General features: G+C 56.7%; 8 protein-coding genes across 8 annotated transcripts; 3 read left to right on the top strand and 5 right to left on the bottom strand.

Annotated features, from left to right (window-relative positions):
- UV8b_02612 (uncharacterized protein) lies at window positions 1-1,157 on the bottom strand (the record flags this gene model as incomplete). The annotated part of the gene is made up of 2 exons (XM_043140110.1): window positions 1-891; window positions 1,047-1,157. The coding sequence occupies 2 exons, from the start codon at window positions 1,155-1,157 to the stop codon at window positions 1-3; spliced, it is 1,002 nt and encodes a 333-aa protein (XP_042996044.1).
- A 1,636-nt stretch (window positions 1,158-2,793) lies between these two features.
- On the bottom strand, window positions 2,794-3,563 carry UV8b_02611 (uncharacterized protein; the record flags this gene model as incomplete). Its single annotated transcript, XM_043140109.1, has 2 exons — window positions 2,794-3,356; window positions 3,476-3,563. 2 exons carry the CDS (start codon window positions 3,561-3,563, stop codon window positions 2,794-2,796), a joined length of 651 nt encoding a protein of 216 aa, XP_042996043.1.
- Window positions 3,564-4,354: 791 nt separating this feature from the next.
- Window positions 4,355-5,212, bottom strand: UV8b_02610 (uncharacterized protein; the record flags this gene model as incomplete). Its single annotated transcript, XM_043140108.1, has 2 exons — window positions 4,355-4,680; window positions 4,810-5,212. The coding sequence occupies 2 exons, from the start codon at window positions 5,210-5,212 to the stop codon at window positions 4,355-4,357; spliced, it is 729 nt and encodes a 242-aa protein (XP_042996042.1).
- Window positions 5,213-6,739: 1,527 nt separating this feature from the next.
- Window positions 6,740-7,266, top strand: UV8b_02609 (uncharacterized protein; the record flags this gene model as incomplete). Its single annotated transcript, XM_043140107.1, has 2 exons — window positions 6,740-6,975; window positions 7,065-7,266. 2 exons carry the CDS (start codon window positions 6,740-6,742, stop codon window positions 7,264-7,266), a joined length of 438 nt encoding a protein of 145 aa, XP_042996041.1.
- Window positions 7,267-7,423: 157 nt separating this feature from the next.
- UV8b_02608 (uncharacterized protein) lies at window positions 7,424-10,924 on the bottom strand (the record flags this gene model as incomplete). The annotated part of the gene is made up of 2 exons (XM_043140106.1): window positions 7,424-10,619; window positions 10,680-10,924. 2 exons carry the CDS (start codon window positions 10,922-10,924, stop codon window positions 7,424-7,426), a joined length of 3,441 nt encoding a protein of 1,146 aa, XP_042996040.1.
- Window positions 10,925-11,557: 633 nt separating this feature from the next.
- On the top strand, window positions 11,558-13,198 carry UV8b_02607 (uncharacterized protein; the record flags this gene model as incomplete). Its single annotated transcript, XM_043140105.1, has 1 exon — window positions 11,558-13,198. One exon carries the CDS (start codon window positions 11,558-11,560, stop codon window positions 13,196-13,198), a length of 1,641 nt encoding a protein of 546 aa, XP_042996039.1.
- An 878-nt stretch (window positions 13,199-14,076) lies between these two features.
- Window positions 14,077-15,711, top strand: UV8b_02606 (uncharacterized protein; the record flags this gene model as incomplete). Its single annotated transcript, XM_043140104.1, has 4 exons — window positions 14,077-14,148; window positions 14,350-14,435; window positions 14,544-15,191; window positions 15,366-15,711. 4 exons carry the CDS (start codon window positions 14,077-14,079, stop codon window positions 15,709-15,711), a joined length of 1,152 nt encoding a protein of 383 aa, XP_042996038.1.
- A 313-nt stretch (window positions 15,712-16,024) lies between these two features.
- On the bottom strand, window positions 16,025-17,395 carry UV8b_02605 (uncharacterized protein; the record flags this gene model as incomplete). The annotated part of the gene is made up of 3 exons (XM_043140103.1): window positions 16,025-16,898; window positions 17,009-17,160; window positions 17,216-17,395. The coding sequence occupies 3 exons, from the start codon at window positions 17,393-17,395 to the stop codon at window positions 16,025-16,027; spliced, it is 1,206 nt and encodes a 401-aa protein (XP_042996037.1).
- Window positions 17,396-18,239: the final 844 nt, after the last annotated feature.

The raw sequence follows: 18,239 nt of genomic DNA, 5'->3' as shown, positions 1-18,239 counted from the left end.
CTATTGCATGGGGAAATTTCGCTTCAGGCCATCGTAAATCATGAAGATGAAGGCGGAGCTCGGCGCAGACCGCATGCAGGTGATTCCGCAACCGCGATACAGGCCACGAACACCATGCTGTCGCCATATCATAATACCTTCTTGCAAAAAGCCGCTCTTCCGGGCCAGCGTGCCCACAGCAACTGTTTGCATGCGGGATTTGATGGTGTCGGCGGGAAAGAAGAGGAAGTTGTACGAAACGCCAGCCGAGGCGCCAGCCACTGCTTGCTGCCAAAGCGGCAGCGGCTGGGCCATGGCCGTCTGAGCCTCTGAGCGAGACTTGGCTGACCGTTCTCTGATGCCGTAAAACAAGGATGTCACCGTCTCTTTGGCACCAAACCAGGCGGCACTCCCGCCACCTTCTCTGACGAGGGTTCCCATCTGGCCGCGCCAGAATCCGCGCAGGCCCTCGTGGCGAAAGACATGTCGCACGACGGCGAGAGGGCGCACAGGAGGAGCTGCGTGGCCTTCCACGTGGGCTGGCACTTGGACCTTGCACTTGACCAGCTCAATTGGCGTCAAGACGAACGAGGTGCAAACGCCAGAAAACGCGCCAGTGGCCCAAAGAGCCGGCACGGACAGGCCCTTTTCTCGAGAAGAAAAACCGGTACTGAAGAGGGCTTCCCGTCCGACCTTTTCGAATACAAAGAGGCTGCTGGTTTCGGCGGCCGCTCCGACCAGCGGAGCGCTAATGCCTCGGTAAAGGCCGGAGAATCCGTCGGCTCTGAAGGATTGCCTGAAGCAGTCGAGGGGGCCCGTGTAGCGAAGTGGGAGGTGGTCTGGCTGGCTCTGCAACCGGACTTTGACGGTGTCGAAGGGGTATTCGATGTATTTGCCAATGATGCCCGCAATCTGGCGGCAGAAGGTTTGCGGTCAGCCAACATGCCCGCCCGCCGGTCTGTTGGGAGGAAGGAGGGGAGCGAGGGGATGGGGGGGGGGGGGGGGGGGGGGGGAAGTGTTGTGCGCATCGTGCATCTCCGGCGAGTGGGCTTGTGAACGTGACTCACGGATCCGTATGCGATGCCCTCGAATGCTTCAACGAGCGCCGAGCTGCCGCGAAGGACAAGCTCCGAGGGCATAGCCGAGGAGGGTTGGACATTGATTTGGGCGTGGTCCATGTTGACAGGAGGCGGATGGCGGGGTCCCAAACCTCGAGCTGTTTTATGTCCACTATGAGCGGTGACGGCGGTGACGGCGGCGGCGCAGAGGCCGATAACGATAAGCCCTTCTCCGTTCCACCAGCTCCAGACTGGACCCTTTAACAGACAGACAAGGCGAGAACAGCGGAGAGCGGCAAAGAACCAAGAAGAACAACAAGAGGTGCAGCAGTTTGAAAGGGGACAAAAGAAGAATGAGGGGCAGAAGTGAAGAGAAATGCCATGTTTGTGTTCTATACATGGATGAGTGGCCGAAAGTCTGGTAGGATTATTCTCGTGGGGGTCAACTGGTGGTATGCCACGGCGGCGGCGGTTTGCGCAGGGTCTGAGAGTTCAATGCAATGTCAATTAGTTCCGGCCCTCTTGGCCAGGCCCTCTTGGCCAGGCCCTCTTGGCCAGGCCCAGTCAGAGGGAGGAGGAGCCTGGCAGCATCTGAGCGTTTCGCGCGCAGAATCACGAATCACCGGCATCATCCTCCTCATCGTCATCATCATGTGCTGCAGCCCGACAAGTCGGCCAGCCCTGCAGGACTCGGGATGCAAGGTGCATGCAAGGACGGTTGCAGCAAGGAGAAATCAATAGTTGCGAGGTGCAAGGTGCTAGGCGTTGGGGTGTACTGAGTGTTTATGCAGATGCAGAACAGAAATAACTCCATGTCCCCCATCTCGGCCCAACTGTGCGATTCCTACCTCTAGTCTGACTCCATGGGTCAAATCAATGTCGCCACTGTCAGCACGCAGGACTTCAGGCCTCAGGCCTCAGGACTCAGTTGCCTGTACATCCGGAGTACTAGAAAGCTGGAACTCAGCACTGCAGTCGACATAGTACTCCATGCTCCGCAGTTTGTAGCAGCTACAAAGCCGGAATTGCCGGGTTGCCGGACGGACAAGGCCAAGATTGCCAGTCGAAACACGGGGTTGGTGGCATCGACAATTCGCCCAAATCCCAAACCCCAAATCCCACATCACACATCACACATCACACATCACACATCACATCACACACATCACTAGGCCGGAATCACTGTCGGCAAGATTGCCGCGTCAATTTTCTCGCGATTCGGCTCCTTTTCGCCGTCCCCCCCGGCCGTCTTTTTGCCCATGTCTTGACCAGCAATGAACTTTTGAGTCTAAGCGGACGCTGGCCTGGCCCACCGCCTGCTGGATGAGTGTGTCGGATATGTACAGTACATACGTATGGGACGGGACCTAGGCCCGCTTCAAGCGCTCGAATCGCCTTATTACGCACTCTGCACTCTGCACTCAATACATTTTATAGAAGCCTGCGTTCGCCGCGTTTCCCTTCTTGGCAAGCAACCAATGTCCGTCTCTTGTTCGAATGGAGGGAGGGTTCGAGGCCGGCATTATCCAATCTTGACGGACGCGCTTCACAAGCATAAGCATGTCTAGCGCAAATTCCACCTTGGGCACCTCCCAGCCGGTTCTCCTCTGATCTGCCTATTCTGCAGTAGCTGGCAGGAAGGGGGGGTGAGCATGCCCTTTGCCCTGTTTTTTTTTGTTGGGTTTTTTTCTTTGGTTTTTTTTTTCTCCCAGTGCGTTGATGGAGAAGAAGCAGCGCCCCCGACCTACTCGCCTTCCTACTGCTTCTTCTTCGTAGTGGCTTTGCTAGCAGGAGAGTCCTTCTTGGAGGCGACAGCGGCCTCGTCATCCCTGTCTCTCTTTTCGGCATACCATTGCCCGGCCTGCAGCACTAGGACACCGATAAGGACCAGAGCTAGGATTGTGTTGCTGGCGGACAACACCCGCAGACTATCTTCCCTTCCAAGGATCAAGTCGCCATCGGCGTTCTTGTTGGCGTTCTCGAAGGCCTCGCTATCCCAGAACCCGGAGCTTACGGTACGCAGGCCTTTGACAATGTTGGAAATGTACACGGCAACACCAATGGTGTAGAGAATCAGCGATGCGCCGTCAAAGAGGAAGTTAGCCTCGCTGGGCTTGAACAGCTTGATGAACATTCCCAGAAACCCCACGCTGACAATGATATTGAGCATCCGGCCGATGAGGGGAGGCGACTGATGGATGAATTTCAAATGCGTCTCGAGCTGATCATAGTAGCTGGCTGGCACAGGTTCCTTACTCCATAGCAAGGGGAAGTCGTAGGGAAATGACGCGAAGAGGATTCCGAGGAAGAAGCAAGTCGCTGGGACGAGGCAGTCAGCGATCAACACTCATCCAACGGTTATAGAGGGAAAAAAAAAAAAAAAAAAAAAAAAAAAAAAAAACCTGAACGCGACTATGGCCGCGGAAAAGACAACATACGTCCAATAATCATAAAGGTCGAGAATGAACCCGAGCCATGGTAGTTGGCAGACTTGGTCGTCTTGGACCAGTCAATGTATGAGCCCATCTTGACTATCGGGAGAGTGAGCGATTGACTGGCACGGCACGCACGCACGCAGGATGGGACCGGAGGGGGTTACGGATTCGCACCAAGCGGTCGATTATGGCGGTGGTGTTGTTGAGTTCCAGTGCTCGTGGCTGTGGAGGATGCGTGTTGAGCCCGTCGCGATTTTGATGACAAATTGGCTTCAGTTGTGGGGAACCACCAAGGTCGGACCCAGGCAGCTCATCAAGGGCGACTGGTAATTACCCAAGGTACATAGGTAGGTACCTTACCGGGCGTAGTCACTTGGGAGTGCTAAGCAGAGAGAGCACTTAGTCGCCACCATATTCCCACGTTGATAGCCCGATTTGAAGAGCAGGATGAAGAAATATCGGTCAAGAATCAAAACCGTTTCGGACAGAGGAGAGAAAATGGGGCTTGGTTCCTCTTTGAATTCCGTGTATACCTGCTTTCTTCTTTGCAGGCATGATTCCACGCTGTTGGTTCTTCCGCGGTTACGTTTCTGAACATGCCAAGTACCTCTCAAGTACTCCGCTCCTTTTTTCCAACCAAGCCCCCCTTCCAAACCACCACAATGCAGCTTCGCGGGGCCCATTGAGTGCACCCAGGTCAAGCAGAAAGAAGTTGACGCCTGAACGCCTGACCATTGGTTCATTATTGAGTGATCAATGATTTGCTTGCAATCAAGATGATCGGCTAATCGCCCCCAGACGGTCATTCCTAGACGCCATCCTGAACTAAACCCCCTCGTCCGGACTCTGTCTCCTCACATCGACAGAGCCAGACACGCACGCTTATGGTGAAGCCAAGGGCAGGGCTGGAAACTCGGGATAGCCCTTCTGCCGCCACTCGTCGAACGTCATGCCTCCAGCAGCAGGCGGCATCTTGACCATCAAAGGCACCTCGATATCCGTCTCTGTGCCCAGAACCTCGGCCTTGTGGGTGATTTTTTCGGGCAGCAGTTCGTACCCCATCTTCTTGTACAGGTTGGCGGTTGAGGGAGACGATTCCAAGTACGCAGGCAGGCCGGTGAGTTCGCTGAGCTGATTCCACCACTGAACGAGCGCCTTGCCGGCCTTGCGCCCCTGATGCTTGGGGTCCACCGCAATAACGTGGCAGTCTAGATTTTCGTTCCGTTTTGCCCTCCCCCCTGGTCAGTTCTCCGCTCGTGTCAAAGTTCCACGGGGGCCAAAGCCGCAGCACTTGTTCGATTCTGGCAGCTCGTAGGAACCATTTGCGATCAACTCACAGATGTACGGCCGGCCACCAAACAGCTTTTCCCTCATTTCCCACAGTGGATTCAACACCTTCTCGGCGCGTTCCCGATGTTCGCCTTCCAACCAAGTCACTCCGTGGTTTCGACGCTGCTCTGGAGATCTCTCCCGGAGATAGACATCGGTGAGGCCCATGCCGATGGTTTCGCCACTGCTGGTGTCGACACATTTCACAGTGTACTGCTCGGTACTGGTGTGCCAGTACTGCAACGTCCCGGCCGTGTGAGCCTTTCTGAATCCCTCAGCGGTGATTTGCGAGCCAGGGAATATAATATCCAACATGATTCGGCCCATCAAATCGTGCTCGAATGCGGCGAAATACACATCGTAGACACGACGAATGTCTGGAATAAGGGCAGGCAGGACGACGTGACCCATGGTTGGCACACTTGACGAAACCGAGGCAGGCAAGATGTTTTCTGGCAAGGATGAATCTGCGCGAGAAAAGGAAGATGGAAAGGCCCAGAAGCGAAAAACTGCAAGTCGACAGTTACAGGTCGACGGAGACGGACCTTTATACTGCAGCCCTCTCAGCTCTGTAATGCCGCCACATCATTGTCTCTCGTACTTGAAGCCGGCTGACTCAAATAGCTGCTGGTCCAAACTTGCGCTCCACAACAAAAGAGAACAAGGGTTGGTGGCAACCCTGTGGGCCTCGTTTACCAAACGAACAGAACGTCATGTCATGCGGAGATTTAATACCGCTAAATCGGACCCCTTCTCTTCGCATGAAAGGATGATGATGTGAACTTTGTCAGCGCCAAGTCACATCTTCGCGATGTATACCACTGGGAGCAACCCACATCATGATGACTTTCCGGACAGTGGCAAGCGATGGAAGCAGTGGATCAGGTGACAAGTCTGATAAAACAAACATCCTACAGAGCCGTGTAGACGACGCCAGCATACGAGCAGTACATGCAGTCGCTCGAGGAGAATTCTCCTCTTCTTCTTTAACTTTCGAAGAAAGATCTCTTCTTTCTCTTTCGAAGAAAGAAGGAAAAAGAAAATAGAGGTCAAACATTGGCGTGGATACATAGGTTGGCTCTTGGATGAATCAACGCGGCTGGTAGCGTCCGAGTCAGGAAAAATTCTTTTCATGCCAAGTCCAAACATACTACTATATACTCGCTCTCCATTCTCCTTCACGGCAAAACAATATTACCACAAAACAGTTGGGTAGCAGTGGCCCGGAGCCAGCGTCAGCCAGTACCGCTAGGAACATGCAGAGGCTCTCATTCTACGTTATGCATCAGATACAACCGACGCCGACGCCGACGCCGACGCAACAGGCGACGGGCTTGACGGTGGAGTGGTGGAGTTGGCTTCCGAGTCAAGGCTTGAGACTTTCGGTACCTTTGGCTGGGCGACGGCTTGTCTCTCGAATCAATCTTATCAATCACTTCTCCGCCCTGGTCCTGGTCGCTTAGCTTGCCATGGCCGGCCGGCGCCAGCTTCCCCATTGAGAAATGGTCGTGCACATGTCCAACACCAGGCTTGGAGGTTGGAGCCACACGCAGCTTGCTGCGAACGGGACGGACACTCAAACCAGACTCTTTTGGACCCGTTCCGTTCTTGTTCCGATTTCGTGGCATTCTCGTCGCATGCGAACCCACGATGTCGGCTGTAAAAGGCACGCTTGATTTGCCAAGCCGTCAACTTGCCGCCCACTGATATCCTGGACTTTCAGACCCTTTCAGACCCTTTCAGACCCCAGTCGGAACCTACTCCACTCCCAGCTTACGTTGATCACGAACCAGGACCCTCAAAGCCTGCCGGCCTTGTCCAACCACAACCCGCACCAGACCCAACCAGGCTTCTTTTCCACCCTTCTCGCCTCTCTGCCACTGCCACTGCCACCCCCCCTCCCCCCAAGAGGTTCCTCGCGCAGCCCGTCCACCCGCCATGCTTGTTCCGCTGCTGGCCCTCGCGCCAGCCGCCCTCGCCCTCTCCACGCACTCCTCCAGCACGTACTCCTACTACGGCTGCTACGCCGAGACCACCCAGGTCGAGGGCTCGGACCACTCCCGCGCCCTGGCGGGCGGCGTCAACCAGGTCGAGCCCGACATGACGATCCCCAAGTGTCTCGACTTTTGCTCCAGGGGGACCAACTACCGCTACGCGGGGCTGGAATGGTCAAAGTATGTTTTCCCTCCTTTTTTTTTTTTTTTTCTTTCTCTCTCTCTTCCTTTTCCCCTCCTTTTCTGGGCGGCTGACGTTAAGGCCAAAGGGAGTGCTGGTGCTCGCAGAGCTTGTCTGGCATTGCCGCCAGGCTGGACGACGGCCAGTGCGATTTCCCCTGCGGCGGCAACAACTCTCTTGCTTGTGGGGGGTCGTTGAAGCTGAGCGTGTATAAGCGCAGTGGTGCGGCGGGGGCGTCGGCTCCGTTGGCCTTGTTGCTGGGAGGGCTTGCGGGGGCGGTTTGCTTGTGACGGGACGGCAAGTCAAGTCACCAGACTTGCAAGAGAGAGAGAAGGCGGATAGTGGATCAGCCGTCCTTCAAAGCACTTGATTTCACCACACGCGGCTGTGGGCAATGATGCAGCACTGCCGCCCATGCCAATGTCATTCCCGCATGCCACGGCCTGATCATGACATATCCAGTGCCCCGAGACCCCTCTCCGTGACCGCCGTCTGCACCGCCTGTCGTACCTGTTTCACGGCCTCTCGCCATGACGCCTGTCCCGGCCCCGGCTTGCCATCCTGCTCGACAACAAGCTCCAACCACTTGATGAGCGCCACCGCCTTTTCCAGGTCCCTTTCGTCCTTGACCACCCTGGCCATGTACTTGCCCAAGACTGCCACATCGCCAGCGTGCGGGCCCTCGTCCTGCGTCTCGGAGTGCCACGCGTCCATCATGTCTTTGATCTCCGGCGTCGATGTCACCCCCGAGCCGGCAAAGCCCACCTTGCGGGGGGGCGCGGGAAACTGGATTCTCCTCTGGCCGCCGGCTAGGGGAGCGTTCGCGTCGGGCACTTGGCGTCTGCGGCCGGGGGCGTCGAGCCTGGACCGGAGCGCCATCCTCCGCCGGCGATGGTCGGCCACCACCTCCCTCCGCACGTCTTCCGGCAGCTCGGCCAGAAACTCGGGGTCCAGCTCCTCAATCTCCTCAATCGCTGCGGCGGCACCTTCGTGTGCGCTCTTGAACCTTGTCTGGACGACGCCGACCCGCGCGTCTCGCCGACGCTGGGCTCTGCTGGAAGCCCCCCGCATCCCCCCTCGTTTGGTAGGTGTTGCCTGCCTCCGTGGAGGCGGCCCGTGCTGTGGCTCCCTCCTTGGCGACTGCGGCTGTTCTGGCGCGCGCGCGTATGCTGCGAGCACCTCGGCTTTGACGTCGTCGGGCAGAGCGTCGAATACTTCGCCGTCGATTTGCGTGGGGAGAAGGCCCCTCGCCGGTGCAGGCTCATCCTGCCTTTGCATGCTTGGAATGTCGGGCCTGTTTTGCCGCTGTTGCTGGCCAACCAGCCTGTTTCTGATGTCGCTTGGCAGCTCAGCCATCACGGCCGCGTCGGGGTTGCTGGGTATGATGAACTGCGTCCCGGACACGTTGAGGGGCGTGTGCGCTTTGACGTCCTCCTGGTGAGCCCTCGAGAGTGCCATGGCAGCATGCGATTTTGGCTTGCGGGGTGTCGGGGAATCGTCGTCGGCAATGGGATCTGCACCTATGCCGCTGACGGCATCCTGCTTCTTGGGCTTCCTCGGACTGTCAATCTCGTCAATAGGCTCTGCTCGTCTTGCCTTCTTCGCCGACACAGGCACGGCAAAGCGGCCGAAGCTCAATGTTCGCTGGCTGCCCTCATCGTGTCCTCCGTGTCCGGTGCCGGCCTTGTTGATCGGTTCTAGCTTGGTCATTTGCACGCCCAGGCCACGCAAGTCACCGGGGCTGAATTTGAACGCCCTCAGAATCGACACCGCCTCCTTGCCGATTGTTTCGCAGCTGTGCGTTGCCACTCCGAACGTGATGCTCTTGTTAAAGGTGTCGCATTTGCCGTGCCCCAGATGCTTCGCTGGATCCAGCGGGGCGTCCAGAGACCGTCGCATTATTTTCACGGTGAGATGCTTGCCCCTCAGCTGCTCGTTCAGCAGTCGCTTTTCGAGCTCTTTGCACAAGTTGTACACAAACTCGTCCGCTTCTTGTTGGCTGATGAAGCGGATTCCCCAGCTGACTTCGGCCGAGACCGATTTTCTGGGCGGTTGCTCACCAACCTGGGTTCGATCTATCCCGCGCGCATAGTCGGCTAGCTTATCGCCCGTCTTGGGTCCGAGCGCGCTAGCAAGGCGCTCTCTTGAAATGTTGCGGATGTCCTTGACGAACTTGACGCCCAAGTCTTCCAGTTTCCCCCCGATGCTGTAGGAAACCCCGGGCAGCTTCTCCACTGTCAGTTCCCCGACAACATGGAGCACATCTTCTGGCCGCAACTGAAATTGTCCGGCAGGCTTGGCGCGTCGAAGCGCCACTTTGGCTTGGAGAATGTTGCCCCCGATTCCCACCGAAACGTCACATGCCGTCTTGCCCTTGATGCTCTTCCTGAGTTCGAGAGCAATCTCCTCCGCCTTTTGCTGCTCTCGCCAGATACTGCCCTCGTCAATGCCAACGCCTTGCGAGCCGCAAGCCGAGTAAATAATCTCCGTTGCATCAATCAAAGCCTCGTCGACGCTGACGCTTTGAACCACTCCGCCAATGGACATGATTGATTCGTAAAAGAGCCGGCTGGCGTCTTCGTAGGCTGGAAAATCATACGGCAATACCTTTATGTTTGGGCAGAGTTCCAAGGCTCGTTTCATCCACATTCCATTCTTGATGCCAAACGTGCGCGCCGGATAGTTGCAGCTCGCTATTTCGGAACCAGGCCCAGAGCTATGCGCAACAGCAGCAGGCTTGTCCTTGTAGTCTGGATGGGACTTGAGAGACACGGCACAGAAGAAACTGTCGAAATCAACGTGCATGATGTATTGTCTGGCGCCCGGCTTTCTCTTGAGCTTGCTTTGCGAAAGTCCTCTTTCCGCCGCGAGGCGTTGCATCGACGACTTCAGGTTTGCTTTCCAAGACGATAGGTGGTGCAATCGGCTTTCCGAGTAAAATTGCTGAAGAAATTCCGGGTTGGCTGTGGATGATTTTCGCAAACGCGGATCTGACAGCAGCCATGCATTATATTCCTCTGAAGTCATGTTCTTGGATGGTCCAGAGGCTAAAGAGTGACTGACGGGGTCATCGAGCCTGTCTGGAGGAGGCACGCCCTCATTAGAAGTTGTACCCCTGGCAGGCGGAGTCCTCCTCGTCAAAGTATGGTTCTCCAACATCTCATGGGTATCATATGCATCTGAAACAGAAGCGACTTGCTCTTCATCCCGCCACGGTTTTTCATCTTTTGATTCTTCCCAAACCGGCTGCCTAGTTGGTGCTGACAGCCCTTTCCCCCGACCATCCAAGGGCCGACAGGGAGTGGTGGTTGCAGAATTGATTTGTCTCGTATAAAAGCTGTTGTCCGTTTGTTCCTTATACCCACGCCGGACCTGGGGGCTTGTTTGCGAAATGGTTGTATCGCCACCGATTTTCAGGACTTGCTGCCTTGGCCCCTCGTCCAACACGCGGTAATCGGCCCATGGCAGCAGCTTCCCGGCGGCGATCGAGTCCACAATCCAGGCGGGTTTCACGATCCGATAGCGGCTGAACTCGACGCTCTTTTTGGGAGGCAAAGTCGAAGCGATGACGTGGGTGGCCATTGACTTGGAGTCTAGATACTGCAGGAATCCACCGCCATGCTCCACGATGTCGCGATGAAGTCTTTACCGCCACAGTTAGTAAGCGACAGAAGGAAGACGAAACCCCAACAGAAGGGCGTACATGTGTAGCGGAGGTTGCGTATAGCCGGTCACATGAGCTACTATGCCCCTGAATATCTGAGGCTTGTCGGACGAGGCGCGTATGTCTGCATCGAGATTTTGAAGCTTGATCTTCTTGCGACGAAAGTATTCGCCGAAGCCTCCGAACGCGCTACCCTTGTATTCATCACCCTCCTCGTTTTCAAACCTGTGGCTTTCAATCCGTTTTCGCACCCGGGACGAATTCTTGTCGAGTACGCTGCCCATTGCGACTTTATCCGAAGGTAGTGAGGGTGCCAAGATGACGAAGATGGGGCTGCAGCATGAGTTTTCCGTGTACAACTATGTACTAGTATGACAGACTCGGATGGTCATGGCCCCAACTTGAACGGGTGAACGACGTGGGCCATGGCATCGACAAAGTAGTCGCGACTGAGAGACACCCAGTGGCCGACGGTTTTATCCAAAAGAAAAAAAGAAGAAAAAGAGATGGAAGACTCCAAAAAGAAATAAAGGAAAGGAGATTTGTCGGGGACGAAGCAAAGGCTGTTGACAAAGAGAGGAAGATGGGCCAGTGGACGTGAACTGCCATGCACGCGTTGGGAGGTGGGGAATGTAAAGTGGAAAAGATTGGAGCCTTGCAGACGTCACCGTGACTGGCTGAGTGAGGATGAATGACTAAGCCTGGACCCTGGTCTGTTGGCTTCTTACTCTGTAGAGTCTACAGCGTAAAGTTCCACATTTACAAAGCCGCGACAGCTTGCTGGGCCGGCGTGGTATCTTCTTGGGCAGTCGGTTTTCGGGGTTTTTTCTCTTTTTTTTCTTCTTTTTTTTTTCTTCTTTTTTTTTTTTTGGGCTGCTGGAACCACGACTGAGCCAAATGCTTCGATCCGCTTCGTCATGAACAACGAACAGTTTCGCAAGCTAATGCTTGCCAACTCGAAATCCTCACCCTCCGAGTCCCAGAATGGTCCGTCACCGTCACCATCTAGTTCAAGACCAGTCATCGGTGGCTCGCTCGGGCCCCGTCAACGAGCAAGCATACCTATGACACCGCGTTCTGTTGCAGGCACACAAGCCGGTTTTGCCCGCCAACTTGCCCAGCGCGAGCAATCCGAGCATCCTTCCAAAAAATTCAGAACCTCGGCGCCGAGAGGGATCAAACTGGGGCAAGGATACGTTGACAGAGCGCAAACCCGTCAGGGAACCTTGGGGGACGATAGAGAAGATAGACTCCGAGCTCTGGAAGCATCCTACAAGAATGAAGAGATAGACACTGACGCATACGAGACTCTACGGTTCCAGATTGCTGGCGGGGATTTGGAGAGCACACATTTGGTCAAAGGCCTCGATTTCAAGCTTCTCGAAAGAGTACGAAAAGGGGAAGATGTTTACAGCAAGGCATCGCCCAAACCGACGTGCGAGTCAGAGACGAGGAGAGATGATGAGGATGACGATGAGGATGATTATGAAGCCAACGTAGACCATGCTTTTGAGCAGCTCGAAACGCAAGAGGTCCATGCGGTTGAAAAGGCAAAGGCGGAAAAAAAGAAGGGCCAGCTGTCTACTGTCGCGACAGGCAGGAAGAGAACCAGGGATCAAATCTTGGCAGAGCTCAAGGCAGCAAGGGCAGCGGCAGCTCAAGCTGAGCCCAGCCTGGGAAACCGCTTCCGCAAGATAGGCACCACGCAGAAGCTTGGTACACGAATCGAACGGGACAGAAAAGGCCGCGAGGTGCTCATCATTGTGGATGCAGACGGGCATGAGAAGCGCAAAGTCAGAAAGCTTCTGCCGGGAGAGGAAGAGCAGGCCAAGAATGATCTTCCCATGCCGGACAAGAATGCGAAGCCACTGGGAATGGAGGTGCCCGAGCAATACAGAAAAAAGCAGGAACCCGTTGCCGAAGAGGACGAGGGTGACGTAAACATATTCGGCGATGTTGGGGACGACTACGATCCTCTGGCGGGGATGCAAGACGCGGACTCGGATTCAGGCGACGAGCCGCGAAGCGAGGCGGGCGAAACCGGCGAGGCAGCAAGCGCGGACGGACAAGAGGCATGCTCGCAACCTCGACGGCCTCCAGAACCTCTAGACGGGCCGAGAAATTATTTCAAGGATTCCAAAACGGGACTCATCTCGGAGGAAGCTTCCCGCGGTCCGGCCATGTCAGACCCCGCCATCATGGCCGCCATAAAGAAAGCAGCAACCTTGCGGCGCATCGAGACGGAGGACGAAGAGGAAGACGAAGACGACGACTCGCGTCGGGGCTCGAGGGACGCCCCGGACGCCCAAGAGCGGAGAAGGAAGCTCCTGCAAATGGCAGCACGCGACGACGACGACCTAGACCTGGGCTTCGGGACCAGCAGGTTCGAGGACGAAGAAGATTGGGAGGACCGCAAGCTCTCGTCATGGGGCGGCAAGGAGGACGGGGTGGGTGGACACGGCAAGCAACCCCGGAAGAGGGGACCCAAGAAACGAAAGGGCGACGCGAACAAGGCGGCCGATGTGCTGCGAGTCATGGAGCAGCGAAAGAAGGCGTGATGTTGACTCGTCGACTGCTCGCTTAACCATTAGCACGTCGAGACTATGTACAACAACCCACAGCGAAATTCCTGGGATTCCACCCTCGCGTGCATTGGTAGGTAAGGTACTTGGGCTAGGCTACCGCCGAAGTCCGCCGAAGCCCGCCAAAAACGCCACCGGCGCGGCAGACGTGTCTGGGCCAAGCCTGGCTGTGCGCGTGCGTTGCGTGTCAGGACTCGGAATCCCAGGTGGGGCTTGGAACAGAAGACAAGTCGGCTCACCTGGGTGTTTCAAGACGCACCAGACCAGACCAGACCAGACCAGACCAGACCAGACCAGACCAGTTCCAAGCCCGTTTGCACGCGGCCCACCCACTCACACACCACACACAACCACACGCACCACACACAACCTCACACACCACAAACCACCAGCTTCTTTTACAACGTCTCGTCTCCACTTCACTTCCTTCGACCACTGAGCGAGGTCGACGTCGGCCGACGTGTGTGCGACCTGTGACTTGCCCGACGATTCATGCGCCTTGGAAAAAACACCAAACTCCCCATAGCTCGCAAACTCGTCTCTTCCCCAGGCTGCCGTTTCCCTCGCCTACTCCCGTCGCCCGTTCGTCTCTCGTTTTATTTTATTTATTGCATCTTACCTTTTTCCATTATTTTTTTTTTTTTTTTCATTTTCCTCCTCTTTTTCCGACGAAGCCACCATTGTTTGCCGAGCCAGAGTCGCTGCATGCAAAGGGAAGCAGAGCTTACCAAAAGGACCCTCGGCATCGGACCGCCGGCGGCAGACTCGCATGGTGGAAAGTTGAAGCAGCTGTGTTCGCATCGCTTAGGACCGGGACGGGAACTCTCGTAAATAGCACTGGCAAGCCGGCTGATATGAACGGCGTAAACGGCGCTGGAGCTGCCTCCCAGGTCCCTGTGTGGCTGGACTGTGACCCCGGCCATGATGTAGGTTTCAACTTCCATCTCTCGTTCTGCAAATATTTCTTTTACTTTTTTTGGGGTTCCATGTCATTCTCATGTTTCTATGGTATATGTATACTTGGTGCCGCCGGCTGGATCCCTAACGTTCCCTCGTCCATCACCAGCTCGGCAGACACTCAAGTTCTCTCGAGACAACTAGGCGCTGACGAGACTCTTGTCCTCCAGGATGTCTTTGCCATCATATTAGCTGCCTACCATCCCCGAATCAAGCTGCTCGGCATCTCAACCGTCTTTGGAAACGCTTCACTCGAGTAAGCCATAAGCAAACCGTTCCCGCCGCATCCCACTCGCAGACGCTCTTGTCCTGACCGCACCGTAACCCCTCCGGAGGGGGGGGGGGTGGAGAAGGGGGGAGACAGCCATACCACCCGCAACGCCGCCTCTGTTCTCACCGCCATCGGAAAGCACAAGCATGTCCCGCTCTACCGCGGCGCTCACAAAGCTCTGGAGCGCCCTGCCGTTCACGCTCCCGACGTCCACGGCGAATCCGGCCTGGACGGCACCGACCTTTTGCCCCGGCCGGAATGCGAGCCGCTTCCCGGGTCTGCCGTAATGGCCATGGCCGAGGCCATCAGAGCGCAGGCTCCCGGAACCACTTGGATTGTCACGACTGGCTCGCTCACCAACCTCGGCACCCTGCTGCGCGGCGACCCCGGCATCATCGACCACGTCAAGGGCATCAGCCTGATGGGCGGCTCCTTCGGGGGGGACTTCTCCGACGCCGTCATGGGCATGGTCGATGGCAAGGAACGTGTCGGCAACATCACCCCCTGGGCAGAGTTCAACATCCTCATCGACCCCGAGGCGGCCGCCGAGGTGTTTCACAACCCCAAGGTGGCCAGCAAGACGACTGTCGTCCCGCTCGACCTGAGCCACCAGGTCCTGGCGACGGACGACATTCGCAACCTCCTCCTGTATGGCGTGGATGGGAAGCGCGAGGGACGGGGCAAGACCGTTCTGAGAAGAATGCTGGTCGAGCTGCTGTACTTTTTTGCCCATACTTATGCGTATGTCCCCCCGTCCCGCCCTTTTCATCCTCTTTTGTCTGCGGGCATGTAAAGCTCTCCAGGGTTTTTTTTTTTTTGGCTCTCTCGTCCTTTCCGCCTTTGTTCCTCCACGACGGGCGTATCTCGTATCTCAGGCTTGCAAGCTGATCTTTCACGACTTTGCAAATACCGCAGGGACGTTTTCGGCATCACCGCCGGCCCGCCACTCCATGATCCCATTGCCGTCGCGGCTGTGCTACTCGGGACGGATGACGAAATTGCCTTTCATCAATGGGACGACAAGAGAAGCGCGGCTCCCAAACACGAGGAGCGCTTCCAAGTCACCGTCGTGACAGAAGGAACGTTTGAAAAAGCCAGGGACGGCCACGCGCAGACTGGTCGCACCATTGCCAGGCTCCTGCCCCCTGGGGAGGAAGGCGTCAGGATACCGAGGAGCATGGACAGAGCCAAGTTCTGGCAGGTGATTGAAGAGTGCGTCAGGCGTGCCGATGAAGAGAACGAATTGCTCGGTAGACAATAGCCGCGTGTGACCGGGCCATACCGCACATAATAAATGATGGAACAGCAGGAACAGTATATAGAACAGACCCCGAACATTCGCAATGCATCGCTCATCTTGTAGGACCCGCCAAGACTGCTTCGGGGTGTTTTGGTAAATGCAAAGAAAGCCTCACGCGCGGCTCTGCGCTCGCTGTTGTACATGCCACCAACACCCACTAAAGGCGAAGAAGAAGAAAGAAAAAAGAAAGGGATAAAAAAAAGAGAAGGAGAAAAAGGGGAGGCAAGAAAGTCGGGCACGCTGGCCCCTGCCCTCTGCACCCCGAACACAGCTTTTACAAGCGAGACTCTCGACTCGAGTCCATACGCTTCATCAAGTCGAGACACCGCTCGTACGTCCACACGGTAATGGCACTAGCCGGCGCAGACTTCAGCAGACTGATGGGAAGACCCTTGTATAACCCACGGAAGCCTTCTGTCCGCACAATCGTCGCAACGGCCCTCCAGGCACTCGGGTACTCGGGTATGTCGCTGTACACATATCTGCTTCGCGTGGGGCCTTGCACCTGAATGCGTTTCCTGACCAGGTCGAGGGGGAACACGGCCGTCTTGGCCACCACGCTGCTCATCACGCCGGCCGTGACGTCTCCACCACCCCAGGGCATGTTCAGCCCTGCCGTTTTGACCCGCAGCCCTTCGTACGTGACGAAGAAGACGCCCATGAAAGGCCCAATCTGGCCAACCGCGGGCCCCACGCCGCGGAAAAAGCCGCGCCAGCCTTCGTCGCGCTGGATGTCGCATATCGCCCCCCGAAGGGACGAGTATACCCTCCGTCGTCCCTGGGCGGCGAACCTCGTCCTGAGCAGGTCGAGGGGGTACGTAATCGTCGTCGCCAGGGCTCCGGAAGACGCGCCGGCGACGAAGCTCTCCGCCGCGTCGGGCAGTCTGACGGGCAGCGCTGTTCGCAGAAACAGCGTGGTGGTTCGGTAGGTTGTGAATTGCAGGGAGGCGTAGCAGACGTAGAGCAGCTCCGCCGGCACGTTCCCTTTCCAGAGCCCCGTGAGCCCCTCGTGCCTGAGGATGTGTTTCAGCGTGGCCGCGGCGCCACGATACGCGGGGCCCTGGCTCGGGGGGGCGGGCGGATCGGAGAGCGAGTACGGCTGGAGCTGGAGACGGATCTTGATGACATCTAGCGGCGCGATGACGAACCTGGGGGAAGGGGTGGGCCGACAAGACAGACAGCAGATTAGCCTAGGCACACGTCTGTCGCGCCACGGGACACGGTCCGACGCAAGCAAGCGGGCCGACGCCTTCCATACCGAGACACGAGACCCGCCACGGCGCCGGCTGTCACGACTTGTAATTTCGTCCCCTCATCTTTGAGATGCTGCCCTTTGGCGGGCACGCCGTGCTCTCCAGGCGGCGTCGCCTCGCTCGCGCATGCTGTCGTAGCCAGCTTGGCGTTAGGCGTCTAAGGCGTTTGGCGTCTGGCACCCCTCGACACGCGCCTAGGGCGGACAGGTCACCTCCGGGTCGGGGGTCGTCTGCGGCAGTCGATTTCGATGACGGAACGAAAGGTGAGAGAGAGAAGCAGCAGTGTTATCGTCGGGTGTATCTCGTTTGCGTTGACGGCATCTCGCAGCCCGTTTTCGCCGGGTCGCGGGACCAGATCCTTTTCCTTTACGAGCGCACAATGCAGGAGTCATGAAAGCCCAAAGCGGGAAACGATCTTGACCTGGTTCCTTCCCGCAGGTGAGCGACGAAAGGGCTTTTGCCGCAATCGACCAACGGTTGATGCTTGCTTGGCATGTAGTTGGTCGGGATTTGTTTTTGCCCGGCCCTGTGGAATGGGATGGAATGGATGGGGCCAGCGACGTTTATGGCGGCCTCGTGCTGATTGGTCGTTGCAGAGAACTCCGTACCGGGAATGTACCGTACCTCATACATATCTAGATTCTCGAAGCCTGTTTCTGGTCTAGACATTCAAAACAGGCGGCCCCGGAAGTTTGCCTTTCAAACCACATAGAAATACGCTACAAGAGCATACGGGATTATCTTGGATTGCCATTTAAGCTTTGTTCTGCATGTCTTGCCGTCGACGGCTGAGGTGGCCGTCGCATTTTTCATCATACAGAGTAGAGTACAGTACCATCCATGGGTGTCAGTGCCCAGTGCACAGTGCGCACTGTGCAGTGTCGGGTCCAAAATCCCGCGCTGTCCTCTGTTCCTGCCCCGAGAAGCCCAAGCGTCCACAGTCGGGCTCTAGCCGGCGTGCCATTGGCCAGGCTATGGCCGCACGTCCACTGATCCGTCGCCACCCGGAATGCCCCACTCAGTCAAGTTGGCCCACGCCGCTTGTCAGTGAAGCTTCACGTGCGATTCCTTCAAACCAGATCCAACTCCCAACTTCCAACTTCCCACCATCGTTCTTTGCCAGCCTCTTTTTCTTCTGGCTGCCTTGGCCCGTCTATGCGATTCGCCGGCACTTGCTTTTATCGCCGCAGTTTTCTCTTGGATGCCGCCAAGGGGGCCACACCTCTCAGCGCAACC

The sequence above is a fragment of the Ustilaginoidea virens genome, chromosome 2 (genome assembly GCF_000687475.1).
Source record: "Ustilaginoidea virens chromosome 2, complete sequence".
Classification (NCBI taxonomy): Eukaryota; Fungi; Ascomycota; class Sordariomycetes; order Hypocreales; family Clavicipitaceae; genus Ustilaginoidea; species Ustilaginoidea virens.
The sequence above is the reverse complement of the archived record's forward strand: the minus strand, read 5'-3'. Positions and strand labels throughout refer to the sequence as shown.